We start from the raw sequence: 14,636 nt of genomic DNA, 5'->3' as shown, positions 1-14,636 counted from the left end.
CTCAAAAGTTATTTAGCAACTTCTTAAATCTGTGATTTAGAGAGCTAAAATTTACATGACTATTGGAGTTGCTCTAAAAAACCTGCTCCACCATCTCTTAAAACAGCTCCTCAACCAATCAAATATGGACCTCCTCTTAAAGTTTGATCGAAATTACCCGCAATTGCCATTAGACAAAAACATAACGAGCTAATTTATGGATTAAACATTTGAAACCATTTTATGCACTATTATGATGGGAATATTTTATATGTTATTGTTTCATATTTTTTTTCCGTATATACATCCTACTTATTGGTTTGTAACAAAGTTGAACTGCAAAGGGTAAAACAAATAATCGCCACAGACGACCAACTCTCAGAAGACAAGAACCAGTTTACTTACCAAACGGTTTAAAAATGATTCTGATTTTCTAGAAGAATCAGGAGGATCAACTCTTCACGAGAATCAGGATCTGGAGCTAAAGAAGTAGGAGCTGGAGCTTTGCCAAACCACCCCTGAAAGATGTTTGGCTAATGATTTCTCTGAAGAATAGTAGAATATATATCCTGACGAACCGAAAGCGCCGGTCTTCCGTCAGAGCTCTGATGCTCGATCATGTGCCTGATTGGAGGATAAAAACGACGAGCTAGGGCGATAGATAGCCTTCAGGCCGAAAGAAACTGGAGAATCTGAATCCGCCTTTCGGAAAACCGCGACCTGTGAATTTATAAATTCACGAACTCATCGATCTACCGATCCCGGAATCATCTCTATACGGAACAGTGACACTGCTAATTAGCTAGCCAATTGAACAGCTGGCACTGAAGAACATATCACATGCATCGTTTTTCAGTGACACGCACGCATGCAACATGCTGCGACGATCTCTATCTAGTTCGCTCCATCTCTGCGTCTCCGTATCTTGCAAATTTTTTTATCAACAAGATTATGCCGTCGTTTTCCATTTCTGCCTGCTGCTGTTCGAAGAATAAGCTGTCCTCCTCCAATACCGCGGCGAGGTTCCGATTCTCGGCGGCGTCAGGCCGTGGCCTGGCGGGCATCGGCGGTCTTGGGAACCCTGATCTCCAGGGACCCCTCGCTGTCGTCGAAGCATGCCTCCACTTTCCTCCACTCCGCGTCCTCTGGCAGCTCCACCCGCCGGACGAAGCCGTGCTCCCACCACCGGCCCGCGCGCCAGTCCCGGCCGTCCGCCGGCGGCGCCCGCCAGAGGCCGCTGATGTCGACCACCTTCATCGCGTCCCCGCTCACCTCCACGTCGCATCTCCTTCCACCTGAATAAAGAAGGAGAGGGCGGAATAAAAAAAATCCATCTTTTTCACCAGGGCCCACGATGATCGATGTGGACTGCGGTGTGCCACACGCAAACGCAACGAATAATTCTTGCGCAAAAAAGCAGTGTTCTAACGTTTCTGTAAACGATAAAGCAAAAGGAAGGTAGTGGGGAAGAGGATGATACACATGACTTAGGCCCCCTTTGGCAGGGTTTCTAACAGCTTCGGCTCTGGCTCTTCTGGCTTCTTGGCTTCTATAGAGGAGCCAGAGCCGTTTTGTAATTCATTTGGTAAAACAGCTTCTCACGTGGAGACGGTGGCAGAGACTGTAATTTCGTGAAACATTATTGTGTGCCGGATAGAAGGAGCCGTTAGAAGCCTGTTTTCTCGTGCTTCGGCTCCCAATAGCAAAACGGCTCTGGCTCTTTGATGGCTCTCGGTGAGGAGCCGTTTTTTTAAGACCGTTTGGTACGGCTTCACGAAGAGCCACAAAAAGAGCCACCGAGAGAGCCCTGCCAAAGGGGGCCTTATTGTTGCTTTCACCCTCTCTTTCTGGGCTCTAGCAATAGCAACCGCTAGTTGCAAAATATCTATCTGGAAAGCTGTAAAGCATAGCATTTGAATACTGAAGGATGGATGGATGGACGGCACACTGCCAATGCGATTTTACTGTCACGCCGGCTCGCTCAGTAACGCATTAGCTGGTGGAAGCGGAACACGCAGCATCAAAATTCACAGATACTAGCAACTACACGGAAGCATATTGTCACAGAGTTCTAAATCTAATCTACAACCGCTGAATGGAAATAATCTCATATCAATTTGCAATCTGAACATTTCAGAGGAATATTAAATGTTGATGTTTCTTTCTGCTGAGTGTTCTAAAACCATAAACCATTATTTCGCGTCTTGTACAAGCATATCCGTTAATCCATGAACAATGTGCACAGCCATGTGGAAAGCATGGAGCTAGCAGTAGCAGCGATCGTACCTGGCACGTAGGCTGTGAGGTAGTACTCGGAGTCGGTCTCGGCCCAGTCGACGGCGGTCCTGGCGTTGCCGCGGCGCAGCGCGGCGAGCAGCACGTCCGGCTCGAACTCCCACAGCGGGAACGGGTCGGCTGGGTCAAAGAACTTGCCGAACAGGAACGGGCTGAACAGGGACCCATCCGCGAACACGGCTTCGGCGCCGGCGCCCTGCACGAACCCGCTGAACGTGTTCTCCAGCAGCGACATGCGCCACCTCGGCGTCGCGGCGTCACCGCCGGCCGGCAGCAGCTGCCGGACCTCGATCGCCCGCCGCCCCGGCATGGCTGGCTGCTCAGGCTGCCGCGGGGAAAGCGCGCCTAGAGGGAACTGACGGTTTATAGGAGCGGCGCCGCCGCGGTGGAGCTGGCCTTTGGGGAAAGCAGAGGATGGGAGGCGCGATTCCGTCTGCCGTTCGCTGGCTATGCCATCGATGATTCCCGCCTTTTCTTATTTTCGCCACATATATACTGGACATACTGGGCTGCTAAAGTGTGAACAGATTCTTGCCCGGTCCATTTGTAATCCCTTATCAATTTCTCAATGCGCTACATTTTCAGAAATGGAATTCACAAAGCCAAGTTTTTACAAAAGCTTTTACCTAACCAGCTGAACAAATAAAAGGGCGGAAGTATGACATAAACTAACTAAAAAAAAATACTAAACAACATTAACTATTGTTTTTGGTCTATTCATAGTGACAAGATATCAAGCAACAACCTCCAATGTTCTTTATCATGAAAATCGACTGATAGTTCACCAATCTACGAGCCCCACGATCTAACGCTATGATATGTGGCTATATTTTTACGCCAACAGTTGGCAACCATCATATAAAACTCTAATCAACAATGGCGAGCCAACGCCTATGCAACATTGACAGTACAAGTATAGGAATAAAATTTGAAATTATAATAAACCTTATAACCAGAGGCGGATATTGGGTCTGGACCACCTGGGCTGTGGCCCGGGTCGTAGCCAAAAACAATTTTATATAGGTAGTAGACATTTTGGCCCATAAAAAACTCTAACAGGCTTCTATCTGTTTTCTGCATCCAGCGTCGTGTCTGTCACCGTGCGAGGGCACCAGCCGCCAGCCGCAACCCGCAGGGGCGCTAGCAGACGAGCAGAGCAGGCTAGCAGCACTGCAGCAGTACCACAGCGGCGCAGCGCAGTCTGCAGCCGGCCAGCCGCAGCCCGCAGGTAGGGGCGGTAGGCGCATCGAGCGCGTAGCCGCCAGGCGCCACCGCGCCAGGGGCAGGGCACGAGCAGCGGGCAGCGGCCAGTCGACCACCGGCCACCGGCCAGGCCAGCGACGCGCACACGCCGACGCCCACTACACTCGACCACTCGCGCAGGCCCAGTGACCAGCCGTCCAGCCGCCAGCGTGCTGTACTGCTGTTTCACTATTCCAGTTCCAGGCTTCCAGGTTTCAGGCCAGCGTGTAAGGGCTTCTCATTTTCTCAATTTTTTTTACTAATTACTAGTGAACAACGAGGTAAATACTAGATTGTTAAATGTTTCTATGACTGATAGTAGTTTGACTCACTTATATATTTTTGCAATCATTAGTTATATTGTCATGTTGTATCTCTTATTTTATACAAATATTGAACCTTTAATGTGTAGGTTAAAATTCACGTGCTAATGTTGATGAAGTTATAGAGACGGAGAAGGACCAAATCGTCTCTAATTAGGTACTTTTATATTTTTAATCAAGTTTATTGTATTTTTAGATGCTGAATTGAAGTAAATATTATCTTAGTTTATGTTTGTGGTATATTTAGTTTTAGCGGTATAATTAGCCGCACAATATATTAGGGCTGTTTAAAGTAACCTTCAAGTTTTATAGAGTGGCCCGGGACGTTAATTTTATAGAGCTCCGCCACTGCTTATAACTTTTTTAGATACATTAATTTTATGGGACAATTGTGATTATACTCTTGTCCGACATTGCAATTGTGATTTTATCCCTTATTTTTCAACTTTGTGATTTTACCTACTTGTTTTGAAAACAAAGTTGTTGTTTGTCCCTCCTCCTTAACACAGTTTGTCACACCCGGATTTCGGGGCACCAAGACCCGGGCGCGAACATAATCACCAGGTGTGCTGGGACCAAGTCTCACACATATGATGAATCATGGCACATGATCGAATGTCACATCTTTACTATATAATCGGAGTTTTGTACAAAATAAATAAATAATTACATTATATGGAGACAACGGTCCAGCAACCCAGAGTTGACTGGGAGACGACGGCCTAGACCACTCACGAACTCATCGCAGCATCCTCCAAGCGCCTCATCCTGCGGTACCTGTTCTTGACCTGTGGGGGGTGTGAGACAGCAAGAGTGAGCTCACATACGTTCATCGCTCAACAAGTTGTGGGGAATAATGTGCATGAACTCGGCAAAGGTGGGAGCTCACGTGAAGTGTAAGGCTTACCAAAGAGGATGGTTAGAGCTGAGCATTGCTTTTAAAGTTGGTCAAAATTTTATTAGCAATTACTAAGTATAAGTAAATACCAACCCAATTAAGTAGTAGAACAAAAGTAACAACCTCACCTGGGATGTAATGCATATGACAAATTGAGTTTAAGTTCCATAATTTAATCATGTGAGTGTCCGAGCCGCTCATGACCGTGAGCACGGCTAGTATACCAGTTTTACACTCTGCAGAGGTTGCGCATCTTTACCCACAAGTCATGTTACCCATCTGCCAAGGGATCGCGACTTCCCATACACCTCTACCGAGGAGGCGAGGCAGGGTAACACTACGAGGCCTTTACAAAGTTCCACTAGCTTCAGAAAACCCGCTACAGTTTATAGGAAGCTCCAATGCAGGAATCCCTTGCAGGACCGCCATCGCAGCAAAATCCTCCTGAGGGCCTCCCTACACTGACCACTCCCCTACTGCCCTTGCCCCTTTCGGGTAAGGTAGTCTTCCACTAGCTTTCCTAATTAATCGGCCAAGGGCGTCCCATTAAACCCTTGTGGTAGCACTGTTTTCCCGAGTGGTTCTCCATGTTCCAATTAACATAATGATCTTATCATGAACAGTAATAATAAACAGATAATAACAGTGTGATCATGAATAATGTATCTTCATACCCAAAACCACATAAAAGCACTAGCAAGTACTACCCAAAAAGTTCAGTGGTAAACAAGGTATAAAGATAATCAAACTAGGGTAACCTATTGGGTCCCATCAAAATTAACCTATGCAGATCATTATGATTAATTAGAACATGAGTGGGTAAAAGAAGTGATCAAGGGCACAACTTGCCTGGCACTTGAGATTCCAGTTACCAACTTGCTCTTCAGATGACACGTGACCTCGCTCTAGTCGTAGCAATACAAACAAACATTGTATAGGCAAAATTAACATTACACCAAACATAAGAACAAACTGCATAATAACAATCTACGCGTTGCTACGAGACTAACGCAACTGGAACGAGTCAAATCGGATTTAAAACGGAGGAGATACAAATTTTCTAAGGTTTATGTATTTGATACGAGATTAATTAAGAGATCAATTTTATTATTGTTTTCATGTCAAAACAGAGGCATTAGGTGATAAACAACATTATTACAAAATTATAACAATTAAAATGGATTAATTTGGACATCATATGAATTTTCTATGAATTAAACCAATTCTAGCATTTATTTCTACATTAAAAATCCAATTCTATATTTGTTTTTCTGATTTTTCTGACTCTCTGGACTGGGCGCACTAATACAGAGAAGTTCAGGGGCTCTGGCGCAAGAGTACCGAGACACATAGAACAGCACCCGAGGACTGCGGGTTGATTCAGTAGAAACAGGAGGTCTCTTTTGTGAATTTACCACGGTGAAGGGGTATCGTCCACCGTGGGCCACACGATCAGGTATCAGTGGCCAAGATTAGAGCAGCGCGATTATGAATCGGTATGAAGCCGGAACCCTCCGATCCCGATCCTGCGATCTAGATTCAGCGCCATCCTATCCCTATCGTGAGCCGCCGGATGAAGCACACACGACACTGATTAACCCGATCGCTACCAAGGTCGGTACAGAGTAGAAACCGTATGATCCAACATCGACGACTAAGATTTTAAATACTATGATCTACTTGGGTGCGTACGATCTGGGTTCGACGGTCACGATCCAAGACCCGAACCGGTATTCCCCAATCTGATCTAAGGCGTTAATTTACGATCGGACGGTGCCCGATCGACGTTTAGCTCACACATCCACCCTTCCCCCCACACGGCCAAAACCAGCCGGACACGCTTACGTCTACGGCGGCGCCATGGCCGGCGCGTGACGAGCCAGCGATTCCGTGGCGAAAATTCCCATCCGAGTCCTCCTACATCTAGAATAGCCTTAGAAGAACTCGAAAGGGCAACTTACCAGCGGTGGTTGTCGCCGACGCAGGCCAATCGCGAGGATGGGCGGACCCGCAACTCTGGTGAGCGATTGGTGGGCGCTGAGTCAGCGTTTCCGCACGCCAGCGCCACAGACAGTTTCCCCAAGGGTCCGCGCAAGGCTCCAGTCAAGCCCAGGGTTCCGGCGACGGTGAGGAGGTGGATTCCGCGACGGCGCGGAGTGGATTCAAGGCGAGGTCGTGGCTATCTCCCTCCTTACTGGTTTGGGTTCCGATTCGTGCGCAAGGCCGAAGCAGGGACGCGGCGCGGCGTTTATAGTCGCGGGGGTGTGAAGATTGTAACAAGAATCCCAAGATTAGTGGATCACCAGTGCCACGGCGCGCGGAGATATCGCGATTCTGTTTCGAACGGAGGTGGAAGACACGCTGATGTGTGGGACCTGCTGCTCAGTGAAGTGGAGGGTTCAAGTCGTGGGCACGGCCGCTTTGTGGGCCCAGCACGTCAGGCAGGTGCGGCATTCCAGTGGGCCCGCGTGTCGGCACAGGTATCCCCCCGGCAGCGCGCATAGGGCCAAATGGGCCGCACAGAGAAAGTGATGAAGTGGGCCGAATTCGTGGGAGCCAGCCCCAAACAGGGTTTCTTCTTCTCTTTTTTTCTATTTTCTTTTCTTTTCTTTTCCTAATTCATTTGAATTTGAATTTTGAATTCCACTTAAGTGCAAATTCAAGTTCATGTTAACTATGCAATTTAGTCACACCATCATATGGTGAAGTTATTCAGTTTTAATATTATTTTATATTGAATAATATTTCTTTCTTTACATTTTTATTCCCAAACTCTAAGATTTGAATTAGGTTTTAATCCTCAATTCACATCATTAATGTAACCTTATTAATATTTTCTTTATTATTAAATGCACAAACAATTAAACTCCAGCATGATGCATAATTTAATGGCTTTTATTAATCCTTTGTTTTTAAATGAGGTGTTCACTTGTGATAGTAAGTAGATACAACACACACATATAGATAAAGGAAAATAACTTTTCTCCTTTTATTTTATATCTACAAATTGGGTATTACAAGTTAGTGAGAATCTGAATCAGTGATTAAAAATTTAAAAACGAGAGGTAAAATCACAATTGAAAGGTGAGAGAAGATTATAATCACAATTGAACCTAAAAATAATGTTGAAATTTTCAGGGTTAATTATAATTATACCCTCTTTTTTATTTTTTAATCAATAATTTTAATTTTCACTAACGGTGTTAAGGAAGAGAGGCAAGCAGCAACTTCGTTTTCAAAATATTGGGGTAAAATCACAAAGTTAAAAAACGAGAGGTAAAATCACAATTGCAATTGCAAGGTTAGAGGAGTGTATAATCACAATTATCCCTAATTTTATTCAATGGAGGACCCAGAAATCTTCGAGAGTCTGTGCAAAGATAATACTCATACTGTAAACATATAACTTTGTCTAATTTTTACCTTGTTTAACTATATTTTACTGTTTGATGCATGTGTATAAGTTTATATTAACACTAATAGAGGAGCATGGGCAAGAGCCCAGGCTTGCCCCGACATGGGTCCGCCACTGATTTTATTATGCGGACATCAATGTTGTTGTTCTCACGAGAATCACTAGTGGCTTCTTTTCGTTACTTATACTTGTCAACCTCGTATATTCTCTTATTTTTCACTTTCGCTTCTCTCTAGGGCAACTTTAAGAGATTATTCATATGCTTTTTATATGGTCATTGAAATTTTGGTAAAAACCTTTAAACCTGTGATATCTTAGTCTCTGGGATGGTGATATCCTGACCCAATGCTTAATAGAATTAATAGAGTATTCATATCAACGAGGTGCATTTTTTTCAAAAGCATATCTCGTAAGAATCTTCAAATTAAGCGTGATTGGCTTGAAGCAATTTAGGATGGGTGACCGACCGGGAAGTTTTCTCGGGTGCACATGAGTGAGGACAAAATGTGCATAAAAGGTTCGTGTTGGTCTGTGAGGACAATATATGATCATAGAGAGCTGTTAGGAGTAAGTACCGCCGGTCCGGAAGTGGACGAGGTGTTACAAATGGTATCAGAGCCGACCCCTGCGGTTTCACGGGACGTGTGTGGGTTAGGGGTTCGGGTATATGGCGCATGGCGCATGTGGGCCCAGAGAGGTCACATGACATGGCATATGGCGACACTAGACACACAGATGTGGCTAAGAGGGGAGGTTCCTGGGTTGGGGTTGACCGACGAGGACGTCGGTCTTCTATAGGGGGTGGATTGTGATATCCTGGCCCCTGAGATGGTGATATCCTGGTCCAAGGCTTAATAGAATTAATAGAGTACTCATATCAAAGAGATGCATCTTCTTTTTTGAAACCTATCTCGTAAGAACCTCCAAGTTAAGGGTGCTTGGCTTGGAGCAATTTAGGATGGGTGACCGACCGGAAAGTTTTCTCGGGTGCGTATGAGTGCTATAAGAGCTCTTGACTTGGAGGTTCCCGGTCGGTCACCCATACCAAATTGCTCCAAGCCAAGCATGCTTGACTTAGAGTTTTTACGAGATAGACTTCTGAAAAAAAGATACACCTTGTTTTTGTGTACTCTATTAATTCTATTAAGCCTTGGGCCAGCATATCACCATCCCAGGGCCAGGATATTACAAAACCACCTCTTGAATTAGATATTTAAATAAAAATCTTCAATTGTAGATTTCTTGTTAGCTAAAGATTTAGAGAAGGATGACTAAGAGTATCTCCAACAATACCTCAAACTGGTGCCTTAAATTGAAATATAGGGCTCTGCATAGTAAAAACTACTCGAACAGTGTCTCATTTAATAAAATTCGGTAAAAAAGTTATAAAGCACTCTCTCGAGTGCCTCAAATATACTGTATCGTAGTGGGCTGCCCTATAATATATATTTGGGGCTTTACTATTGAAGCATAATATTTTGGTGGCGCCCTAAGTTTAATAAAATTTACTCATTTAGGGTAGTTTTATAGATCGCGCTGTTGGAGATGCTTTAAGCAGAGTTAATATATGACACATAAAAGTGTTAGATTTTTTATGGAAATGAGTTTACAAACAATAATTTAGAAAATAAATATCAAGAATGCTACTACATCCGTTCTTAAATATATGATGCTGGATAATTTATTTTTAATAAAACACGTCAAGTCAAGTAAAATCCCAATCCACCACACGCGTTTTCGATCTTAAAACAAGGGAAAAATACTGGAGAGGATGTTTGGTTTTATAGCTGCATTCGACCATGCCAAACAACGCCATCAATAGCTATAGTTTTTGTGACGGTGAATGGCTGCTAAAACTGATTGATCTATTGAGAACTACGTTACCACGAATCATCAGATCCGCTCCCTTCCCTCCCGTCAGCAGTAGAGGCGCAAGAAGATGTAGAGAACCCGTCTCCCTTCCCATAAGCACGACAGAGGAAACACACGAGACACTGGATATAGGGTTGGGCCTCTGGCCTCTTTCTGATCTCCATTCCATATGAGGGGTACAGGTTCTATATATAGAGACGTGATAGCCCTCAGGGCTATATTCGGTATTTGCCCACATAACCCTTCATTAGGGTTTCTCAACACTCCCCCTTAGGCGAATACCGCGACCAACACATGCCTCGTTAAAACTCCAAAAAACCCAGTGGGAAAAATGTGGAGAAAGAGTGCATGGTGATACAAATTGCATTTGCACTTTGTTGCCTCGTTAAAAACCTAATGTGAGAAACTTCAAGAAAACTCACCAAGGGAAAAAGAGTACAACAACTGTGATCGGGACAGATTTCGATCCTTTGGGATCTAGATTCTATCGAATCTTCTACAAGGGCTAACTTTAGAAATGTGCTCCCCCTGATCCTTACAAAAATGTATCAATAAGGCAAAACATCTTCTTCTGGAAGTATATGCACATAAAGATTTAGCAAACGGATTGCATATCTTTGCAAGGACTATTTCAGGAACTTTACCTCTACTCACTTCTAGGACATACGAGGTAAGTGCACGTATCAATATAAATAAGCCACTTTGACTGATGGTGTTCGATCGACTGGATCTATATATTTGATAGAAAGTTCCATAAATGTTCACATATTGATCATCAAGCTCACGCCTTCAAGGCATAGAATATGACATTTCTTGTCTCACGGTTGTGATCAATATAAACATTCGCTCCCCCTGACGATGACATCTGTCAAAGTCGTTATCCCTCATTATTCAAGCATATTCTTCAAGATATATGTCTCATTGTTCATCTGGAATAACGAGAATGGATGAGGTTGAGGTGCTATCATTTTCTATCTTACACCACAATTTATACATAGTTGTGCAAAGCAAATAACATGTCCTTCAATAGGACTTAGGGGATAATATAGTTGCAATAGTACATATTCTAAATATGACATATCGCTCGAGGCGTTCATCCATTGCAACATCTATGATGGTGTAACAAAAGTCCATCTAAGATCCTAATCCATCAGGGATTTTTCATCGATCAGATATATCGTTATAGTCTGTCATTCTGGCATAATGGGGATATTTTGCCAGTAACACCTAAACCTTATAGGTTTCTGCCATCGGGGCTTTAGAGGATACCGTAATTCCACATCTAGTGAAAATACCATGAGTAAAACTCGTGGAATGCACATGTGCTTATTCGGTGAACTTCAAATCCTTTGGTACCTCATCTTATACCTTTTTGGGTCTGTATGGGTCTTTATCCCTTTATAGGGATTATCAAACTTTGGTGTTTAACACAAACTTTATTTCTTCTGGAAGGTTCTAGCTGGGAACTATAATCTCAACTATGAGATATTCTCTCTACACTGGAGAGTGGTCATTCATCAGGAATGTATTATCCGGTATGAGATTTATATGTTGCATATTTATAATTCAAAGATATGAGTCCTCCTAGGATCTCATGACGGATCTTTAGAATCCTATTAACTGCATATTATAATTCATGCCATTTGCCAGATATATTACATAGTGGAACTGTGTTTATTCAACACATATGTGGGATGGGTCTCTCACTAGACCACTTGAACCATCGCATTCACCACACATTATTTCAATAGTGCCCATAAATGTCCAAACATCAAGCTCGCGACTTTCATTTTGCGATTCTTGGTTCAGCCTCGATTGCATTTATCAATGACCCGATAAGAGAGCTTAAAACACTCATGCCTAGGACTTTGTTTTGGATCCATTTGCAATCTAGAGAGGCAATATAGGTGTCGACATATTTGTCTCCCACATTTAATAATGATCTCCGTTATTTCCCAAAACGAAAGATTCATTGTTCCGTATTCCCAGCACAATGATATTGCGCGCATTGCTAGGAATTTCATCAAGATGAACCTCTTCGTGAGGCAAATCACCATCATGGTGAACTAATCGGATGAGAGTTATCACAGACCACGTGAATCTGTAATCAGAACATATGCTTTGACTAAGGCTAATGAACCATATTCGCAGGCGTCCCCGAGAATAGATCAAATACCAATAAGTCAAATGTGGATATGATATTAATCCCGGGTATATCCACATCTACATCAGGTAGAAGCATTCAGACCAATATGGTTACTCCTCAACGATTTCTGGCAAACTCCATATACACAGGAGTACACACCGAACGACATATTCAGTTTGACTTTTGTGCGTTTAATAGAATATTGAGGCATTACACTATATGGGCATTCCTCCCCCTAATGCCGAGATGTTCTAAAAGCATACATATAAAATCCCCAACCACAATCATCCAGTTGTGGCCAATGTATGCTGTTGTGGTGATTTATTTGGGAAATCTTACGCACAATACAGATAGGGGTTTTATGCAGTGAGCTTTGGACTTAGATTAATGTAGTGGCATGAATACTACATATTTGTCCTTCACATGAAGGGTTAGTCTCAACATCCAGCGAGACACGCAACAACAAGTTGCTTCATGGTTACAATTCTGCAAACTTATTGTTATTATTAAAAATGCACAGTCAATCATTAAGATTTAGACTAACATGCACAACACTATTTTATCCATAAGGCTTCTTCAGGGGCTCATGAATACCATTCGTCATTTGGAGCCATTAGTTGACTTCAGATCAACAAGTAAAATGACCATCAGAGTCTAACGCTCACAAAGACATTCACTGGTTGCATTGTGCTTTGAGGCACATAGGAAAATGTGTGTTTATATTGGTAGTAAAGTGCACGACATCAGGCCAATGCTGCCAAGCACAGATTTTTATATGCAGAGATGTATAGCCCAGCTCGTTTTATTATTGCCCATTGTTTACCCAATTACTCATACCGATCTGAAATTGGGTATCAATTTATGCAACATTTTTAGGTATTATAATTGTGAGAGAGAATTTATAACAATAGTTAATAATTTGTGATGATGCCAGCAGGACAAACATTTCTCCTCATATTATATACCAATTTGTTCTATAAAGCATTATTTCGATCTCTTCGTTGTTCGACAAAAAGAGAAGCTTTGGAATAGAACAGACAAGGCCAAGAATTCATTTTATCTGGGAAAATCACCATATAACTAGCTTTTGATGAAGCAAATGATGATAACTGCTTGGCAAGAACGAAACAATACTGGTATCCGCCTAGGATCCATCTTCAACAACAGATAGTACTGCTCTCGTACGAAGAAATCATCAGGAGTAGAGAGGATACAACAGGTCTCTACAAGATCTTCATATTTCTATCACAAATTACCATCACTAGTAGTCTAGTGGTCAAGACATATGACTCTTCTGGCTCCAAGGACCAAGGACATATTAATGTCTAATTTAGCTTCAAGCTCTGTGTTGATGTGGGATTTCATGGCTATTTTTCTACTCTTCTTACTTCTGTTAGATCATATATAGATTATGGTAAGCATGTCAAGGGGTGAAATCCAATGTAGTTCTGCTACATAAACCCCAATTTTATTTCCATTAAGTATTGACCTTTACCATTTGGCTTACTGTATACCATAGCAGTGAAAGAACTATCCCAAGTCAATTCAACGACTATAAGTATTTACAATTCTGAGAGATGTATGCAACACAATCATAGAGGTCCTGGATAGGACAAGTAAAGTGGTTCGACGGGAACACACAATGGTTTTTTCACACAAACATTGTGAAAAAAATTCTCAGAATTACCTTTCGATGTACTCGCAACTTCGTGTTGCTAAGGTACTAGCCATTTATCTCAAAGTTCGCTTCATGCCGTTCAGCGACAAATAGCAATGTGCCAACATCTGGTTGAGCAATGTATGACTGAGATTCTAGCATTTATTCATCTGATAAGGTCTTATTGCTTACTAATAAAATCCCAATTTGTGATGTTTTCTGTGCTAAAAAGGCTTTCATGCATTAATATTGAATTTCTTCAGATTACTTCGGGTAAAACTTTATGCACGAGGAGAGAGCAGAGATTTAACTTATCTGTGTTTCATTGTATTTCGATTTAATTTCCCAGATTTAATATAGTTGTTATGGCCACTTGGCGATATATATAAATATACGATGCCACACAACACAATCAAACAAAATATAGAGCGAAAACAAAATTGTTTACGAAGGTTGCACATAATGTGACTTCAGGACCTTGAACAACCCACCACAATCCACGCGAGTACAAGCTCTAGTGTATCTGGCGTCAACGCGTGTGCGACCATCAGGACTACGACAATATAGCAAGCCTTCGTAATAAGCGCAACAGGCACAATTATGGCTCGGTAATTGGGGTACACGATAAATCCACGCAACGTGCGCAACAGTGTGAATCATCTAGGCCCCTTTGGTAATGTTTTAGTAATTAATGACAACTACTTGTGGACTAACGATTCTTGGAGAAATAAGAATGCAGGGTTGGACCACATAGAAATAAGAATGTTGAAGAGTCATACGCATTGGTTGTGGATCAGATGAAGGCAAAG

At 42.7% G+C, this 14,636-nt stretch overlaps 1 protein-coding gene and 1 long non-coding RNA gene across 2 annotated transcripts; one reads left to right on the top strand and one right to left on the bottom strand.

Moving 5' to 3' along the window:
* Positions 1-757: 757 nt before the first annotated feature.
* LOC100278747 (21.7 kDa class VI heat shock protein) lies at positions 758-2,738 on the bottom strand. Its single transcript, NM_001151924.2, has 2 exons — positions 2,266-2,738; positions 758-1,274 (listed from the first exon to the last, which is right to left on the bottom strand). The coding sequence occupies exons 1-2, from the start codon at positions 2,582-2,584 to the stop codon at positions 1,021-1,023; spliced, it is 573 nt and encodes a 190-aa protein (NP_001145396.1). The 5' UTR covers positions 2,585-2,738; the 3' UTR covers positions 758-1,020.
* A 636-nt stretch (positions 2,739-3,374) lies between these two features.
* Positions 3,375-4,284, top strand: LOC103635823 (uncharacterized). Its single transcript, XR_557645.4, has 2 exons — positions 3,375-3,743; positions 3,929-4,284. It is a non-coding gene; the product is annotated as an uncharacterized lncRNA (long non-coding RNA).
* Positions 4,285-14,636: the final 10,352 nt, after the last annotated feature.

The sequence above is a fragment of the Zea mays genome, chromosome 8 (genome assembly GCF_902167145.1).
Source record: "Zea mays cultivar B73 chromosome 8, Zm-B73-REFERENCE-NAM-5.0, whole genome shotgun sequence".
Taxonomy (NCBI): Eukaryota; Viridiplantae; Streptophyta; class Magnoliopsida; order Poales; family Poaceae; genus Zea; species Zea mays.
The sequence above is the reverse complement of the archived record's forward strand: the minus strand, read 5'-3'. Positions and strand labels throughout refer to the sequence as shown.